This window comes from Salvelinus alpinus, chromosome 11 (assembly GCF_045679555.1).
Source record: "Salvelinus alpinus chromosome 11, SLU_Salpinus.1, whole genome shotgun sequence".
In the NCBI taxonomy this organism is placed as follows: Eukaryota; Metazoa; Chordata; class Actinopteri; order Salmoniformes; family Salmonidae; genus Salvelinus; species Salvelinus alpinus.
In genome coordinates this window covers 24,634,664-24,654,800 of record NC_092096.1, presented here as the reverse complement: position 1 = coordinate 24,654,800, position 20,137 = coordinate 24,634,664, and the positions used below count along the sequence as shown (strand labels likewise).

At 41.7% G+C, this 20,137-nt stretch overlaps 1 protein-coding gene across 7 annotated transcripts in view; it reads left to right on the top strand.

Moving 5' to 3' along the window:
* The first annotated feature begins 3,740 nt into the window (after positions 1 to 3,740).
* Positions 3,741 to 20,137, top strand: part of atp2b1a (ATPase plasma membrane Ca2+ transporting 1a) — a 60,845-nt gene continuing 44,448 nt past the window's right edge. For 6 of the 7 annotated variants that reach the window (XM_071332168.1, XM_071332165.1, XM_071332166.1 and 3 more), the window contains exons 1-2: positions 3,741 to 4,083; positions 18,213 to 18,663. In XM_071332168.1, the coding sequence (XP_071188269.1) occupies positions 18,477 to 18,663 (187 nt within the window). In that variant the 5' untranslated portion in view covers positions 3,741 to 4,083; positions 18,213 to 18,476. Of the gene's footprint in view, positions 4,170 to 18,212; positions 18,664 to 20,137 lie in introns of all 7 variants that reach the window. The other variant, XM_071332164.1, reaches the window with a different exon arrangement.

The following is a 20,137-nucleotide window of genomic DNA, read 5'->3' as shown; positions in this document are numbered from 1 at the left end:
CAAACCGGGTTGATACAGCCTTCAGCTTTTGGGAAACGTTTGGTTTCCCCAAGATAAACCACAAGGATAGAATCACTAGAATGGACATTCTTATTTTTTTAATATATATATTTTATTTATTTCACCTTTATTTAACCAGGTAGGCCAGTTGAGAATAAGTTCTCATTTACAACTGCGACCTGGCCAAGATAAAGCAAAGCAGTGCGACAAAAACAACAACACAGAGTTACACATAAACAAACGTACCGTCAATAACACAAAAGAAAAATAGAAAAATCTATGTACAGTGTGTGCAAATGTAGAAGAGTAGGGAGGTAGGCAATAAATAGGCCCTAGAGGCGTAAATAATTACAATTTAGCATTAATACTGGAGTGATAGATGTGCAGATGATGATGTGCAAGTGGAGATACTGGGGTGCAAAGAGCAAGAGGGTAAGTAATAATATGGGGATGAGGTAGTCGGGTGTGCTATTTACAGATTGGCTGTGTACAGGTACAGTGATCGGTAAGCTGCTCAGACAGCTGATGCTTAAAGTTTGAGAGGGAGATATAAGACTCCAGCTTCAGAGATTTTTGCAATTCGTTCCAGTCATTGGCAGCAGAGAACTGGAAGGAAAGGCTAAAGGAAGTGTTGGCTTTGGGGATGACCAGCGCAATATACCTGCTGGAGCGTGTCCTGCTGGGTGGGTGTTGCTATGGTGACCAGTGAGCTGAGATAAGGCGGGGCCTTACCTAGCAGAAACTTATAGATGACCTGGAGCCAGTGGGTTTGGCAACGGATATGTAGTGTACAGGTCGCAGTGGTGGGTAGGATATATGGGGCTTTGGTGATAAAACGGATGGCACTGTGATAGACTACATCCAGTTTTCTGAGTAGAGTGTTGGGGGCTATTTTGTAAATGACATCGCCGAAGACAAGGATCGGTAGGATAGTCAGTTTTACGAGGGTATGTTTGGCGGGCATGAGTGAAGGAGGCTTTGTTGTGAAATAAGAAGCCGATTCTAGATGTAATTTTGGATTGGAGATGCTTAATGTGAGTCTGGAAGGAGAGTTTACAGTCTAACCAGACACCTTATAATTCAAGTCAATGTTCTGTGATGGTTAGATGGGTAATTGTATTTCTATGACTTGAAGTCCCAAAACCCCTTTGAAAATATCAACCCTGGTTTAAGGTTTTATTATTTTTATTTCAACAATGATTAAATAGTTGATTTAGTAATATATGTTGTATTGTAAGGAAATTCAGCCAAGGTATTTTAAAGTGCCCAAAGCATACACGGGCTGAAAGTGTCCCTTCATAAAGTAAATCATTTGTTGTCTTTATCCATTGCTATAATGACCAGACAATCTGGATTGTCTCAGAAAGCCCTGCTTGAAACAGTTAATGAGCTTCACTGCCTGTTGCGAAATGGGTTTTGTTCATTTCTGCACATTAAGACCATTCCCAAAGTCTTTAAATGGATTTAACCGCTGTTAAAGTGAGCTCAACTGAGCAAACATGCCGAATGTTAGCACAGAGCATAATTCAAATTCATTGGCTGTCATACTTAGATAAACAATAGCGACTACAAACATTGTTTAGCTTGCTAGTAATGGGAGAACAAATCATGTTACGGAAAGACGCTCAGAGAATGGATGGCATCCTCCACTGCAATAAATCATGCTCTTATTTGATTTACCCACCCAACTTTTAATGAACTATTCCTAATGACTTTCTCATAGTCCCAAAACACCTGTGTGTGTGTGTGTGTGTGTGTGTGTGTGAGGGCGGGCGGGCGGGCAAGCATGTGTGTGTGGGCATGCTTAATTTTGTCTCTGCAGTATCTGTGTGTGTGTGTGTGTGTGTGTGTGTGTGCACTCAACCTCATCAAATTTGAAGTGTGGATCTCTTTTTTCCATGGCAGCCAGCGACATCATCACCCATAGCGTGAAACAGCTAGGCCCTGCGGTGGAAAGGGAAGGTCTCTGTCCCAAATGGCACCCTATTCCATACATAGTGCACTGCTTTTGACTAGATCCTTATGGGCCCTGGACAAAAGTAGTGCACTATATAGGGAATAGGGTGCTATTTTGGACGTAACCAAGCAAAATTGCTCTGCTCTCCGTGTTAGAGGGACATCTGCTCGAGGGCCGGGCACAACGCTACAAGCCTCCAATCGGAGAGGCCCGAAATGAGAGCCTCTAAAGCTGAACTGTGTGTGTATGAGAGAGGGGGAGAGAGAACTGGAAACTGGCACACATAAAAATAGGATACGCGTTTTCCCACAGCTCCGCAAGATTTGGAAGGTCTGCAAGGAAACTTGTTTGCTTGCCTCATGTGGCTCATGAGGCCTACATATTACTTTTGAAAAGATATCAGCTGCATAACTCCTGTGGTGAAATGCTTCTGGTTTGAACTTCAAGTCAACAGTGGTCATTGACACCCAGTCCCAGAGACGGCTGAGAGGGACACTGAAAATGGAGGACTGGAGATATTTATGTTGTGTTCATTTCCTTCCCCTCTCTCTGTTCTGTTCCTCCCAAACACTGGTTTGTGATTCAGAGCTACCGATTGAACATTACCACATTTAGGTCCAAATTACACAACGTTTAAAAAACTAATTTCTCCTGTTTATAAATCCAGAGTGGTAAATTGAAGAAGTGCAGCAATGTTTTTTGTGTTAAAAAATTGGACCCGTTAAGTGAAGAGTAGCTAATATATGGCTATGGATCCCGGTCAAATAATATGTGCATTCTTTACACAGTTGAAGGTCTGCATGCATTGCTTTGACGTAATAATCATAGAGCCAGTCTGGCAGAGATTATGCAGCATTATGTATGCTCAGATCAATATGGGTCAGATAATGGGTTCAGAGAATACACAGATCAATGGTAGCCAGACGTCACACGCAGACACACACACACACTCCGAAACACACGCATGCCCACAATGACAAGCGCACACACTTGCACACACACACACATACACACACACACTCGTGCACCTACACACTCCCACACACACACAGAAGTGCATGTACTGTACACACACATTCAAGGGCAACCTTGTCCACCGAGGCTCACACACACAGCTCTCTTGCACCTCTCATGGCATCTCCTGTGTGCCTCTGGAAATGTGACATCAACCAGTTTACAACCTGATATCACACCCTCATTCCAGGAACAACCCCACTTTCTGAAGTTAACAACTATCAATGGATTGACTCAGAGGTAATGTAGAGCTTCATTGTTAAACTCAGATTAATGACACTTAAGCCTGGGGAGCCAGGGTGGGAAAATGTAATATGCTGAAGTTTAGTGCAAGATGTTATGTACTCTGTACTTTGAAATTTTAGCCTTATGTATAATATGAGTAAGTCCTGCAGTGTTGGAAGAGAACAAGGTGTCACTATTTCAGAACAGCTTTTGGTGTACAATGCAATACATGCTGTGTGTGTGTGTGTCAGTAGGCTATTCAGATAGTCAGTACTTGTGATTCAGACTTGATTTGTGCTATATATATATATTTTTTTACTGCAATATAATAGGCAGATTCTGTAGCCCATTTCAAACGAATGTGTCGCTCCTTCACCCTTTTGTGCTGAAGAATCAAACACTAAAGCATTGAATACATAGAAAAATCGCGACGTCATGGAAAGAATGACGTCAGGTTTGATTAGCCGCCGGGAAGGTGGGTGGAGCTACACAACCGACAGGGCCAGGGAGATGCACACACAAATAAACAGATGTCAGTGCTCATTTAATGCTGGTTAAATCATACGATGTAAGAACGGATCTTTGCATGCATCAGATTTTTATAAAGTAAGACCGGGCAAAGAGTGGGTGCGAGAGGATCTCCATCCGTGAACGGAATTGATGACGTAACCGTTTCCACGGGCGACTGATATGTTGGTTAAGCCAATGGGGATCTACATTGGAGTTATTGCCCATCCCCCTGACGTGAATCACATGTCCCTTGCGATGTTGTGACAGTGTAGTGGGCGGGATTTTTACTACAGATCGGGAAAGAGGGGCAGTCTGTAGTGAGATACTGAGGAGAGGGAAAGAGAGGAAGGTCTCAGAGGTAATATTCGGAAAACGGAGTAAGTACTTTGTTAGATTTTTTTTTTGCACACAAATATATATTTCCATAAGTAACAACATGGACACAAGCCAAGCGTTGATTCTGGTAAGCAATAGCGAACCGGTTTGTTTTTATCTCCTTACTACAGTTTTAGCTTAACGGTAAACGTTAGCTAGCTCAGTGCAGCTGCTCGTGAGTTCATGTCTAGCTTGCAAGCTAGCTTCTATTTGGGTAAGAAGATGGAACAACTGACATTGAGCTTCTTGTTCTTTACACCACAATTTGCTTCGTACATTAACCTACCTAACGTTTTCCAGAACAGGATCTTATTGACAAGTTAATGGAATTTCCAACGTATTGTAATGTGCGAAAATACTAACTCGCGGGTGACTTGGTGTTTGAAAAGTTGTGTAGCTAAATAACGTTAGCGGTGTAACGTTATTTTGAAATGGGTTCGACTGCACACACTAGCTTTGGAGGAGCTCGTGGACAGGAGGTGGAGGTTGACGCCTAAGCTCTACTGTACTAAGGAGTGAAGAAGAAGCAAAAGTCGTGGTGAAAACGACTTGAAATATGTGAACGTTATTTGAGTCCAGCCATGCTGCTCGACTCGGACTCATATTTAATTAATTCGGAATCTTAATTGCTGGGTTATTTTTATTCAGCCTAAACTTGTTATTAACGTAACGTTAGTTGGCTAATAGTTGACTTGACACATGCAGCGTGCTCACTCCATAATGAGTCTATAACCTGTAACCGTTAGGTTAGCGTAACTTTGGTTAGCTTTCTTGCCGCAAAAGGACTACTACGTCCGTTGCTTTATGGTACTGTTACATTTTATACATAAGTTACAATTTCTCAATTGAAAATGAACGTTAGTTGCCTTACATTTTGCCGGTTAGCTACCTAACGTTAAGCCTTGACTACGACGGATACTCCACTTGAAATTATTCCATTATTCCATGGTGTTATTTCACTGCACCGGTCGGTTCTAAAGTCAGGTGCCCAGTTGGTTAGCTAACTAACGTTAGCTAGCTAGAGAGTAGTAACCAGTGGTTGACTTGTGACATAGCTAACTTGCTAGCTAGGTAACAGTCCTGACTGACAGCTAACGCTATCCAGTTAAACGAAGGATATACTGTAGCTAGCTAGGTGAAGCGTTAGTGAACCAGCTGCTAACATTGGCCAACCTACCTTTAACGTTACATGTTTTGCAACGGTAGCTACGCCGCAACACATCGTTAAATTAGCCACTAGCACTTCTGTCTGAACTCCGTCTTTGAAACCTGTCATACTGATATGCACTCTGGATGCCAGCTGAGAGGCCGACATTTCAACTTAGTACAGCTAACGTTAACAAGTTACATTACCGCCGTTATATCTATTTAGTTGTAGCAGTGTCCATAGCTGATCCATCTAACTAGCTACGACAGATCCATTATCCTGTCATGCTTTCTTTTCGCTGTGTGCCACCATTAGCTACCAACCTCGAACGTGATTATTTGTTCACGTTATGACAAGGCAACGTAACCAATCATTTGACCTTGACTACAGATAGTGCAAATGCAATTTTCTACATCTTTTTCTATTGCAGAGCTTATGTACTGGTCCCAGTGTGATAGGCAACGAGCTATCACGTTTTAGTGTCTAACAGAAGGGATCAGTCCTTATCCTATTAAATGGCACCCGGCGTGCTGCACTTTGCCAGCAATGCATTCTAGTCTCTGCTGAATGCTGAGCTTCGACTGAACGCTGCTGGTTGACCATGTGGATTACGATCACTTATCGTTTGTGAATCTGTGTCATCAAATTGCAAACATTGGGGATTCCATTGATCTGTGCAACGCTTGTATTGAAGTCTAGTAATGTGCATTAATATGCATCCACAATACACATGGTATAATATTTGAAGAATTTACAATGCTGTAGTCATGTAAGAGAGGTATGGTGATCATTGGACAAGTTGTATAAAATAACGTTTTTAACCCATATCAGTGTAGGATATGATTTTAAGCTTTTTTGGTGTCAGGGTGTTCAGATATGTGAAATATCATTGTTCTCTCTGCTGACTGCTGTCAATTTGATCAAGATTTCGTTGCATTCTGAATGCATTCAATAGGAGTGAGATTTCTATCTTCTAGACATTTGCCTGTTATAGATCCACACATTTTGGCCATAAAAAAAACAACCTTTGACTGTGTCTGAGGCTGTAGTTTTAACCAAAACTGTCTATCACTCAAGAATGAAGCAGTGCAGCAGACTAAAACTGAGCATACATTAATATAAACCTTCTCACTTGCATGGTATTGGTCAGCTTTGGTCCCTGTTCAATTATTAAAACGGGTGTATGTTCTGTGTATTGCATAGGATTTCTATGCCAATGTTTCATGAGGAGTTTCACGATCGGCTGACTAATTATTAGTCTACTAGAACTGAATAGGATTTTAAGTACGTCTCTGGTGTCTCTGGTCTTATGTTGTTTTGGAAAGTAGGCCTTTGAGAGGTTGTGGTTCAGTCAGAGGTTTTAACCTAATTAAATCGGTAGGCCGACACTACCTCAGTACGATAGCTATAGGATTTCAGTCTTCTCGTCGTAACACATTTCTTTGTAAATTAGGATTATTGAGCAGCAGTAGACTTTGTAGTTAATATTGATGGCATTTAGAATAGACAGGTGTCAAAGTATAACACGTGTAAAATGCTTATTTATTAGCGAATAGGTACTATTAGGATTAGGTAGGTACTATGATGTGACATAATTATCCTGTTAAACAAAGTTCGGACAACGTGCTGTCTATTCCAGGTAATGATTTCGCCCTGTCGACACTGCATCCCAGACTCATCGTGGACATGGACCCTGGCGGGGTTGCCTGATGCGTGCTCACTCAACTGGCTAACTGCTAAACCGTATTTTCCACTCATGTTGAACATTGTCTATAATTGTCAGGAAATCTAACATGCTGCATCAAATCTAAGAAATTACCACTATAATCCTCCTTTTGTCTTACTATTGTAAGACCTACTATTGTAAGACCTACTATAGAAACTTACTGACGGAGACTCCTACTGCAAAAGGCACAATTGGTTATGTAAAAGGCAATGGAGCCGTTGTCACATTAATCTATGTAGGCTATCATGGGCAGCTCAATATAGTCTGCTGTACTATTAAGTAGGCCTACATTGTATAATGCTGCTTTTTACTCACTCTGGTGTGATGCGTATCTCCTCAATATTGTAAGTGCAAGGATATTCCACACTGTGGTTTAAAGGCAAGTTGAGTCTGACTCATGCTAGCTCAATTAGGCTCGAATCTAAACAGACACATAAGCTCATATTTCCTTCTCTATCGGCATTCTCAGGTGTTCTCTTTTTAATCAAATTGCCATAGGGCGATATTAAAGATAAACAGCGTTTTCTTAATTTAGGGTTTTACTATTTTTTACATTGTAGAATAATAGTTTTGATGTCTTCACTATGAAATAACACATGGAATCATGTAGTAACCAAAAAAAGTGTTAAACAAATGAAAATATATTAAATATATATTTCTTCAAAGTAGCCACCCTTTGCACACTCTTGCCATTCTCTCAACCAGCTTCATGAGGAATGATTTTCCAACAGTCTTGAAGGAGTTCCCACATATGCTGAGCGCTTGTTGGCTGCTTTTCCTTCACTCTGCGGTCCAACTCATCCCGAACCATCTCAACTGGGTGGAGGTTGGGTGATTGTGGAGGCCAGGTCATCTGGTCAAATAGCCCTTACACAGCCTGGAGGTGTGTTGGGTCATTGTCCTGTTGAAAAACAAATGATTGTCCCACAAAGCGCAAACCAGATGGGATGGCGTATCGCTGCAGAATGCTGTGGTAGCCATGCTGGTTTTGTGTGCTTTGAAAACGTCTATCGTTTCCTATTATCAATTGGACACGTGTGGAAGGAAATTTGCAACACAAACAAACATGGAGGAGAGTGAACGTGGCACAGAGATCGTACCTAAAAGAGGGGCTACTTTGGTCGCATTGTCATGGTTTGGGTATGAAATGTTTGACACGAACCAGAACCAAACCGTCCCCTGCAAAATATGCCGCAGGCCGGTCCCGACAACAGGCTCAAACACCACTAACCTCTCTTACCACCTACGCAAGAAGGTGGTAAGAGTGAAACCGTACGGATGGAGTCTACGGATAAGACCCCAAAAAGTACAGTCGGGTGCTCAAAACAAACCCCTGACTCAGACGTTGCAAGAGGCCTTTGTCCATGGCACACCATATGGCAAAGAATCACGAAGATGGAAGGAGGTAACAGCTGCCGTTACAACTTACATCTACAAAGACATGACCCCAATTTACACGGTCGAGAAACAGGGGTTTCATGAGTGAGTGCAAACACTCAACCCAAGGTTGCAAATAATAAAAATAAAATAAAAAAAGTGATAAAAAAATAGGCCTTTACATGTGGTCATTTTATATACACTATTTATTCATTGAATTTACAGAAAATGTGCTATATCGTGATGTGTCATTATCAGGATAGGAAATTACCTATATGGCCAAAATCTTATATCCTGATATCGCCCAGCCCTACTTTGAATTCTAAATAAATCACTGACAGTGTTACCAGCAAAGCGCCATCACACCTCCTCTATGCTTCACGGTGGGAACCACACGTGCAGAGATCACCTACTCTGCGTCTCACAAAGACATTTACAATTTCCGTCAGTCTAATGTCCATTGCTCGTGTTTCTTGGCCCAAGCAAGTGTCGTGTTTTTAGTAGTGGTTTCTTGCAGCAATCCGACCAGTGCCTTAGACCGCTCCCGAGTGGCGCAGCGGTCTAAGGCATTGCATCTCAGTGCAAGAGGCATCATTACAGTCCCTGGTTCGAATCTAGGCTGTATCACATCCGGCTGTGAGTGGGAGTTCCACAGGGCGGCCCACAATTTGCCCAGTGTCGTCTGGGTTTGGCCGGGGTAGGCCGTCATTGTAAATAAGAATTTGTTCTTAACTGACTTGCCTAGTTAAATAGGTTAATTTTAAAAATAAATAATAATACAATTAAATGAAGGCCTGATTCACACAGTCTCCTCTGAAAAGTTGATGTTGGAAGTCTTTCTTGAACTCTATGAAACACTTATTTGGGCTGCAATTTCTGAGGCTGGTAACTCTAATGAACTTATCCTGTTCAGCAGAGGTAACTCTGGGTCTTCTTTTCCTGTGGCGGTCCTCACGAGAGCCTGTTTCATCATAGCGCTTGATGGTTTTTGCGACTGCACTTTCAAAGTTCTTGAAATTTTCCGGATTGACTGACCTTCATGTCTTAAAGTAATGATGGACTGTCGTTTCCCTTTGCTTATTTGAGCTGTTCTTCACATATGGACATGGTCTTTTACCAAATAGGGCTATCTTCTGTATACCACCCCTACCTTGTCACAACACAACTGATTGGCTCAAATGCATTAAGAAGGAAAGAAATTCCACAAATGAACTTTTAACAACGCACACCTGTTAATTGAAATGCATTCCAGGTGACTACCTCAAGAAGCTAGTTAAAAGGTTGCAAGAGTGTGCAAGGTGAAGGGTGGCTACTTTGAAGAATCTTAAATATAAAATTGTCATTTGTTTAATACTTTTTTGGATACTACTTGATTCCATATGTGTTCATAGTTTTGATGTCTTCACTATTATTCTACAATGTAGAAAATAGTAAAATTAAAAAACCTGAAATGAGTAGGTGTGTCCAAACTTGACTGGTACCCTATGTATTTCTGTCATAGTTAGTAGCCCTGTGTCAGTCTGCATATAAGAAAACAGTCATGTTGGATAGCCGAGAGACACATGCATACAATCTTATTTTGTTTGAAATTAGCCTGGTCAATGCATTTTTAATCTGTAGGCTACAATCTCAATTGACCACCCAGCATATTTGTTTAAACCCATTCAAGGAGCACAACATTTTACCTAAGTAGGAGGAAACCCCATGATGAATCAGAAATAGTGGGGGCAGCAGGTCACACAATGGTAGTACATGTCAAGGCAGCATGACCTTAGTCTAGGGCTGGGCGATATGGCAAAATATGTTTTTTTTCCCCTCACATTTTTGACGGTATTTAATGTTTTAGAATTATACAAGTTCTGAATTTGCTTTATGAGTAGTGCGTGACCCTATGGTGGAAACAAACTTTCTAAGATATTTCAATAGCTCTTTCTCCATTCTGATTATTTTATACAGTTCAATTCAACAAAAATATTTTTGTTGCATTTCTTGCACCCATTTGAGATAATTTCTACACTGCCACGTAGGGCTGCACGACATGGGCAAAACATTTAGGCCTTATTTTTAACCATATGTTACAGTTGCGATTTCACTTGCTATTTAGAGTAAAACACTTCGGTGAACTGTTGGAATCATGGAAATATAATTCTATAGTTAGAATATAATAGTGGGCACTTTGAATACAGTGTTTAGTATGAAAATGCCAGGTAGGAGTTATTTAAATAAGGTTGGAACCAAGTGTTGATAAGTGTTTCCTAGGGGACCCTGTATTCTTTGGCTACATTGAATGATTTCTCTTAGCTTCTTCACGTAGCTAACATTCATGCTTCACGTATACCTCTTTGATTTAGAAGATACTGTTGCACAAACAACATGAGGATTTAGGTCTACACCATCACTTGTATTATCAGGCTGTAAAGCTTGTTACGTTTGCTTTGACCCAGTACATTTATTAGCTAGCCAGCTAACATGATTTAGGCCCAACTTGCTAAGAAAAGACAAACTAGCCGTTTGCAAATGTAAGACACACAAACTAAGTGTAATTATATGTTGCTAGTGTCTCTGGTCAAGCAACAACAAATGCGCTCCTTGAGTGACGGGGTGGTGCTATGTCTGTGTGGAAAGTGGTGCCGGAGAGAGATGACTCAAGTAGCGGAGAAACTATCAAAATGGACATTACACACGGCATATCACATTTACCAAATCAAACATTTAAATCCCGTTTATAGAACGTAAAGTAAAAACCCAAACTGGTCCATGCATCAATACCAGGATATCGTAAAATATGTTATATCCCCCCCCCCACCCCCCTACCTCAGGCCGTAGAGCTGCCCAGCAGAGTCAGTTAAAAAAAGGAGCGCAAAGGCTCTCAACTTCAAAGATGGCTTGCTCTTGAAAATGAAGGACATACAAGTTAAATACAACCATAGCCTCTATAAATCTACCTCAATTTATTCCATTTGCTTGTACAGAAGGGAAAGTGGCGACGCAAAGGACGATTTTTAAATGTCCCCCAAGAGACCATCACAAATCTCGATTAAATGAGCAGAAGAGCACTGGGAAGAGGAAGTGTGTTGTAGAGTTGACGCCGGGCGGGGACACCTCTGCATGGTGTCGTGAATTGGCAGGCTGGTCATGTAGAACACAGAGTAGAGAAGTGCCCAGTCTCTGGTGTGAAGTGGCCCGCTGATAGCACTGAGCCATGCTGCATGACATGAGTAAGGCTGGGTGCCTGCCTCTGCTTTGTACCCTCCACATTTACACGCCCTGACCCACTTCAGCAGGGGCCAGAGTGGGGAATGGGGACAGGGAGGGGTAGCCTGTAGGATGCTAAAAATACCCCCATCTGCACCAGCAAGACCATAGCAGAGGGATCCCTGGAATGGCTGTCCTTGACTCACAACGAGTAAGTTGGCATGTAGAGGGGTTCAAAGTGCCAACCATGACCAAGAGGGTTTCCTTAGTTTGGGGAGAATTGCTTGGAAGTCCATCAACAGATAACATTTGTACTGTTTAGCCATAGAGATCTGTTACATCTAATTTTCTGCTCCCTGGAAAGGAATAACTGCTGGGCTTTTTTATGACAAACATCTTCGTATACGGTTCTAAGTGAAACCCCAATAGATTTCTTTGGTCTTCTCATACTTAGTAAGGGTTTTGCTGGTGTTGTGCACAAAGGGTTAACCTGGCTCCTATCATTGTTCAACCATACCATGCCAGCTGTTAGCTCGGTGATCCAATCACAATGATTTTCCACTGTTGTGACATGTGATCTGTTCCGCAACCTGAAACTGTCACCGCTCAGCAAATGTTGGCACTTCCTTCATCTTGGTGGTGCAGCCGCTCGCAGGGGGACAGGCTCAGAGCATGAGATGTGAGGACAAGGGAAATGGAGCCTGGCCGCCTCCATTACTTTGGGGTTGAACATGTGTGTTCGCTGGGTGCTGAGGGCAACTCAAATATGCCAACCATTTTTAGAGGATCATTTAGGGGGGGGGGACACATTGAGCGAGTCACACACCGCAATAGGCAAGTTAACATGGTAAGTCATCTGGGCCACAGTCGAAATTCACTTGAATTTGTCTAAGTTGTGGAAAGATGCCGTTCCTGTCAGGCAGAATGCAAGTTGCCAGAGTTTCAATAAGGAACTGCAACACTCCTTGTCTAAATGGGCCACACTAAAATTTGAGCACAAATTCTACTTAGGCAATGGTAAAAAGTTTCACTTTGTGTTTTCGCACATCTCACAACTATAAAAAACACTACCACGTGAAATATTTTGGTGGAAACCTCTGTGTACGTTTCAACCTCACCCCAAACTTGTGGCCAGCAAAAGAGATATTTCCCTCTCAAATGAGATTTTATGTCACCTCAGAATTGCAACCAGCCCTGCAATTATGTTGTGTAAAGAATAATAAATCCTGTCCCTTTTCCATGGCAGATGGCTCCAAATAGAATTGACACGTGACCAAATAGTTTCTCAAAAACAAGTCTGAAAGTAGTGGGTTTGTTGGGTTGCTCTCATTTGTCCAGTTACTGAAATTACATTTTTCACTTGTGTGAATGTACCACATTCGCGCCCTCATTAAAGCACTATTTTCTGGGCATCTTAGAATACGCAGGGATTTTGGCCTGATGCAGTTATGAGTATTATGTTCCTGATCTGACTTGAAAAAGGGAAGCGTGCTCACTACTTTTTCTCTCATTCAGTTCATTGTTACACCCAGACACTAATGTAGACCGTGAATAAAACCGACTGCCCAGCTGGTGACCTCTTTGAGAGAGGGAGTAGGAAATGCGTCCCCCGCCTGCCCTAAAGTGGTAAATTCCTCTAGAGCAGGGATTCTAAAATCTCTCCTTTGGGACCCCCAGCCGTTCCATGTATTTGATCTATTCCAGAGCGAGCACACCTGATTCCAACTTGACAACTAATCAAGTCCTTGACTAGGTGAATCAGGTGTGCTAGTCCATGGCTATAACACATTTTTGAAAAGTTATTTTATTTTGCAGAGTAGACGTTTGAGAACCACTGCCCTAGGGGATTCACTGTCCTATTTTAACCTTGAGACAATATAGGTTGGGTCGTTTTCATCATTGCACATTTGAATGGTCTTTCCATACAAGCTGCCTTTTACATGTCATCTTTCCTGATGTTTTTTGACTTCCTAATTCTGCTGCATCCCTCTCCCCGCTTCGATCATGGCACCTTTCCTTGTGGTGATTCTAAGAAAAGTCCAAATGGAATCGTCCTTAAAACAGGCTGACGACTGCTGTACTTTATTCTTCACTTTGGTCAGCAGAGCAGAGACTGGATCTCCCAGATGATGCCAGAGATTGTCTAATTAGATTAAAAAGGAGCTTTTTCTGAGATGATCATTCAGTGAGCGCCAGCCCCATCTCCCAATGAATCGCCACTAGCCGTTGTGGGGACACGCCAGCCCCATCTCCCAATGAATCGCCACTAGCCAAAGTGGGGACACTGAATGTCAAATGTTTTTTAATTGCACAACTGAAATAAGTGTAGCAGGGACATTTTGATGATGGACTCTGGATATGGAGATTCCTCTGGAGGTAGGAAGGGTGTTCGCCTATATAGCTACTTCACATTAAGCACCAAACACTATGTGGGAGGAAGCTGGGCGTTTCATGAGTTATAATTCTTGCAGTAATTCCAGTTAGGCTAAGTGAAATGCTCTTATTTTGACTTGTATACCAGTTGAATGGACTATAGAACTCTACATGTGTGTTGGTACATAAATGATCATACATTAACTACAATACATTTTGTCTGGCTCTGGTTTTACTGTAGTGACTACCTACATCTGTTTGCCTGTGCTTCTCGTGGGGTTTATAGTAGAGGTCGACCGATTATGATTTTTCAACGCCGATACCGATTATTGGAGGACCAAAAAAAGCCGATACCGATTCATCGGACGATTTAAAAAAAAAATTTTTTTAATTTTTTTGTTGATTTAAAAAATAATAAAAATAAATAAATTGTAATGACAATTACAACAATACAGAATGAACACTTATTTTAACTTAATATAATACATCAATAAAATTAATTTACCCTCAAATAATGAAATATGTTCAATTTGGTTTAAATAATGCAAAAACAAAGTGTTGGAGAAGAAAGTAAAAGTGCAATATGTGCCATGTAAAAAAGCTAACGTTTAAGGTCCTTGCTCAGAACATGAGAACATATGAAAGCTGGTGGTTCCTTTTAACATGAGTCTTCAATATTCCCAAGTAAGAAGTTTTAGGTTGTAGTTATTATAGGAATTATAGGACTATTTCGCTCTATACCATTTGTATTTCATATACCTTTGATTATTGGATGTTCTTATAGGCACTTTAAGTATTGCCAGTGTAACAGTATAGCTTCCGCCCCTACCTGGGCTCGAACCAGGAACACATCGACAACAGCCACCCTCGAAGCATCGTTACCCATCGCTCCACAAGAGCCGCGGCCCTTGCAGAGCAAGGGGAACAACTACTCCCAAGTCTCAGAGCGAGTGACGTCACCGATTTGAAACGCTATTAGCGCGCACCCCGCTAACTAGCTAGCCATTTCACATCGGTTACACCAGCCTAATCTCGGGAGTTGATAGGCTTGAAGTCATAAACAGCTCAATGCTTGAAGCATTGCGAAGAGCTGCTGGCAAAACGCACGAAAGTGCTGTTTGAATGAAAGGCTTACGAGCCTGCTGCTCCCCACCGGTCAGTGAGACTGCTCTATCAAATCATAGACTTAATTATAACATAACACACAGAAATACGAGCCTTTGGTCATTATTATGGTCGAATTCGGAAACTATAATTTCGAAAACAAAACGTTTATTCTTTCAGTGAAATACGGAACCGTTCCGTATTTTATCTAACAGGTGGCATCCATAAGTCTAAATATTCATGTTACATTGCACAACCTTCAATGTTATGTCATAATTACGTACAATTCTGGCAAATTAGTTCGCAACGAGCCAGGCGGCCCAAACTGCTGCATATACCCTGAGTCTGCGTGCAATGAACGCAAGAGAAGTGACAATTTCACCTGGTTAATATTGCCTGCTAACCTGGATTTCTTTTAGCTAAATATGCAGGTTTAAAAAAAATATACTTCTGTTTATTGATTTTAAGAAAGGCATTGATGTTTATGGTTAGGTAGTCGTGCAACGATTTGTGCTTTTTTCGCAAATGCGCTTTTGTTAAATCATCCCCCGTTTGGCAAAGTTGGCTGTCTTTGTTAGGAACAAATAGTCTTCACACAGTTCGCAACGAGCCAGGCGGCCCAAACTGCTGCATATACCCTGACTCTGTTGCAAGAGAAGTGGCACAATTACCCTAGTTAAAAGAAATTCATGTTAGCAGGCAATATTAACTAAATATGCAGGTTTAAAAATATATACATGTGTATTGATTTTAAGAAAGGCATTGATGTTTATGGTTAGGTACACGTTGGAGCAAGGACAGTCCTTTTTCGCGAATGCGCACTGCATCGATTATATGCAACGCAGGACACGCTAGATAAACTAGTAATATCGTCAACCATATGTAGTTAACTAGTGATTATGATTGATTGATTGTTTTTTATAAGATAAGTTTAATGCTAGCTAGCAACTTACCTTGGCTTCTTACTGCATTCGTGTAACAGGCAGGCTCCTCGTGGAGTGCAATGTAAGGTAGGTGGTTAGAGCGTTGGACTAGTTAACCGTAAGGTTGCAAGATTGAATCCCCGAGCTGACAAGGTAAAAATCTGTCATTCTGCCCCTGAACAAGGCAGTTAACCCGCCGTCACTGAAAATAAGAATGTGTTCTTAACTGACTTGCTTAGTTAAATAAAGGTGTACAAAAATAAATGGTTTTTTTTTTTTTTTTTTTATCGCCCAAATCGGTGTCCAAAAATACCGATTTCCGACTTGAAATCGGCCCTAATTAATCGGCCATTCCGATTTAATCGGTCGACCTCTAGTTTATAGTATAGAGAGAAATATGCAGGAAGTAGGGATGTTAACTGTTAATCTAGCCCCTGAAAATACATTTGTTCGGTCATGCTTATCGGTCTATAGGTTAATTTGCATAACTGTGTGGAATTAAATTAGCACGTGTGTATTTTTGTTAGTCGTCATGCATCTTATTTATCAAACGTGTACAGCATAGTTTGAGGAGCGGAATATCTTACAACCTGTCAGAGAGCGCCAGAGTAGCTCCTCACTGGAGTGAAACGTGCTTTTGTAAGCCCAGTCAACAAAGCGCAACAAATACATATTCTACATGCAATCGCGTGTTTAAACTTTGATGGCCACGATTTAAAAATAACTTTTTATTTCTCAATTTCAACTCGTAATTAAAGTACGTCTCCCATTTGCCATTTGAGTGCATAGGCTATCGTCAACGGTAGGCAGGCTATCAGTGCGTCACCCACCACTTTGCAATGTGAACTTGAGGCAGTAATTATCTGAAAGTTTTTAACATTTTACTTCAAATAATGAGGCATGTCTTACCTTGCTTCAAAGTAGCCTTGCGAAAATCCATCCATAGAAACGTGGAGGCAATTAGTTTATAAAGACTTCCTGATGCCATTAACCAGCATTTCTCTCCTGTTCTATTGGTTTTCATATCGACTTTCTTTCATTGTCCGCAAGCCGAAGGCAAAATCGTAAAAGCAACTCATCCTTGTCGTTGTTATATATTGTCCCCTTCTTTCTAAGTTTCTGAGATGTTGATTTCTGTCACATATGGAACCTCTTGCATTAGGCGTGCTGTTTAGAACGCTGCTTTCCAGCTAATTGCATTTTGGCAAATGTTTTAAAATGACTTATTAGCTGCTTCATTACAGGAGTTGCATGTTCAAATAAAGGCTATAGCATTTTGACTGTAACACAATAGGCTTGCTATTGTTACATGTTTCCATTAAGCTCTTAATGAAAAATGTCCGGTCCTTGTATGCATGCATAGTATCAGAGAGGAAGAGGCTAAGTGAGAGGTTCAGCTCTCGCCAGAATCTTATCAAAACAAGCCCAATGCATTTCTGTCGCCTGCCTTCCAGCCTTGGGACGACTGCCTTTTTGTTAGGGCGCTGAAATAAGCATCTCGTCATTATATACAGATCTCTGATAGTATTTTCTGTCACATTTTACTATTTGTAAAAAATTTAACCGTTTGTTAACCGGTTAATGAGGGTCAGTTAGTCGGCAGCCAAATTGATCCCTAACAGTAAGGCAATTACTGAATAGCGGAGGTGCATAAAGATGGCGGCCCTCATGCACTTACGACAAATTACTCGTTTTGCTAAGTTTCCACTACATGTACATTGCTCAATAGTGCAAAGTCAGTATTTTTTGTCAGTTTTTTTAATGGATATTAGCAGAGTAGACATAATCCAAATTGTTGCTTCAAGTTGCTGGTAATTTGAAAAAAATTGAAAGGGGGTTTGTTCTGATTTATTAGCACTTTAACTACGGCGGGCGATATGGATCAAACTTAGTGGATAGTGCTAAAACGATGTCATATCTGAATTCTGCCGCCTTTATGCACATTTGTCATAGGGCTCAAAGAAAAGACTCATGTTGAATAACATGTCAACCCTGTCTATCCATGAGTTTAAATGGCTGACTGCTTCCCACGGCGGTGTGCCTCAAATAAGTATAATATTTTCTCTTCAAAAGGATAGCATATCAAGTTGAGTCTTTGCCAGTGACCTGTGGTTCCTACAGTCTATTTTCAGTGGTGCTGTGAACGACTACAAGTGTCTTTACCTGATAGTTTGGATTATATCATCAGTGTGACTTGTGACTTTTTCATAAGTGCTAGTATATTATTGAAATTAAACATGCCATTTGAATTCTGAATGACCAAATGTACATTTTCTCTCCTTTCAGATCCTCGAATGCTGTCTTCTCTCTGAGTCTGTGTGTGTGAACCTCGGTCAACATGAAAGAATAGGGCCACGGTCTGAGGGAAATGGCTTTTGATCTGTCCAAGTCCTTCTACCTGGAGTCTCCTCATTTCACCACCATCATCCTCTGAAGGACTTGTAGCTGTTTATGGGAACTACTGCTGGGCTCGCTCGCTGAGGATTTTAGCTCTCCCTTTGGGTTCGCCATTTTTCACCGTAGCCGACGGAGCGCACGCAGAGGGACATTATGGCAAACAACTCCTACAGCGGAGTGAAGAACTCCACGGCCAACCAACATGGGGACTTTGGCTGCTCGCTAAAGGACCTGCGGTCGCTCATGGAACTGCGGGGGGCAGAGGCAATAGGCAAAATCGGGGAAAGTTATGGGGACGTTCAAGGACTCTGCACCCGATTGAAAACGTCACCTGTAGACGGTAGATACCGCCTCATTCTATTTCTCAACCAATTCACCTTCATCACTCTTCATTTGGATTAGATCTGTTGTTCTTGAATGCTAGTTGTGAATGCTAGTTGTGAATGCTAGTGACACGTGTGGTTATGAAAGTGTTTCATTTTTTATTTTATTTTTTTATTTCACCTTTATTTAACCAGGTAGGCTAGTTGAGAACAAGTTCTCATTTGCAACTGCGACCTGGCCAAGATAAAGCATAGCAGTGTGAACAGACAACACAGAGTTACACATGGAGTAAACAATAAACAAGTCAATAACATGGTAGAAAAAAGAGAGAATCTATATACAATGTGTGCAAAAGGCATGAGGTAGGCAATAAATCGAATAATTACAATTTAGCAGATTAACACTGGAGTGATAAATCATCAGATGATCATGTGCAAGAAGAGATACTGGTGTGCAAAAGAGCAGAAAAGTAAATAAATAAAAGCAGTATGGGGGGTGAGGTAGGTAAATTGGGTGGGTAGTTTACAGATGGACTATGTACAGCTGCAGCGATCGGTTAGCTGCTCGGATAGCAGATTTTTAAAGTTGTTGAGGGAGATAAAAGTCTCCAACTTCAGAGATTTTTGCAATTCGTTCCAGTCGCAGGCAGCAGAGAACTGGAAGGAAAGGCGTCCAAATGAGGTTTTGGCTTTAGGGATGATCAGTGAGATACACCTGCTGGAGCGCGTGCTGCGGGTGGGTGTAGCCATCGTGACCAGTGAACTGAGATAAGGCGGCACTTTACCTAGCATAGCCTTGTAGATGACCTGGAGCCAGTGGGTCTGACGACGAACATGTAGCGAGGGCCAGCCGACTAGGGCATACAGGTCGCAGTGGTGGGTCGTATAAGGTGCTTTAGTAACAAAACGAATGGCACTGTGATAAACTGCATCCAGTTTGCTGAGTAGAGTATTGGAAGCTATTTTGTACATGACATCGCCGAAGTCGAGGATCGGTAGGATAGTCAGTTTTACTAGGGTAAGTTTGGCGGCGTGAGTGAAGGAGCGTTTGTTGCGGAATAGAAAGCCGATTCTTGATTTGATTTTGGATTGGAGATGTTTGATATGAGTCTGGAAGGAGAGTTTGCAGTCTAGCCAGACACCTAGGTACTTATAGATGTCCACATATTCTAGGTCGGAACCGTCCAGGGTGGTGATGCTAGTCGGGCGTGCGGGTGCAGGCAGCGAACGGTTGAAAAGCATGCATTTGGTTTTACTAGCGTTTAAGAGCAGTTGGAGGCCACGGAAGGAGTGTTGTATGGCATTGAAGCTCGTTTGGAGGTTAGATAGCACAGTGTCCAAGGAAGGGCCGGAAGTATATAGAATGGTGTCGTCTGCGTAGAGGTGGATCAGGGAATCGCCCGCAGCAAGAGCAACATCATTGATGTATACAGAGAAAAGAGTCGGCCCGAGAATTGAACCCTGTGGTACCCCCATAGAGACTGCCAGAGG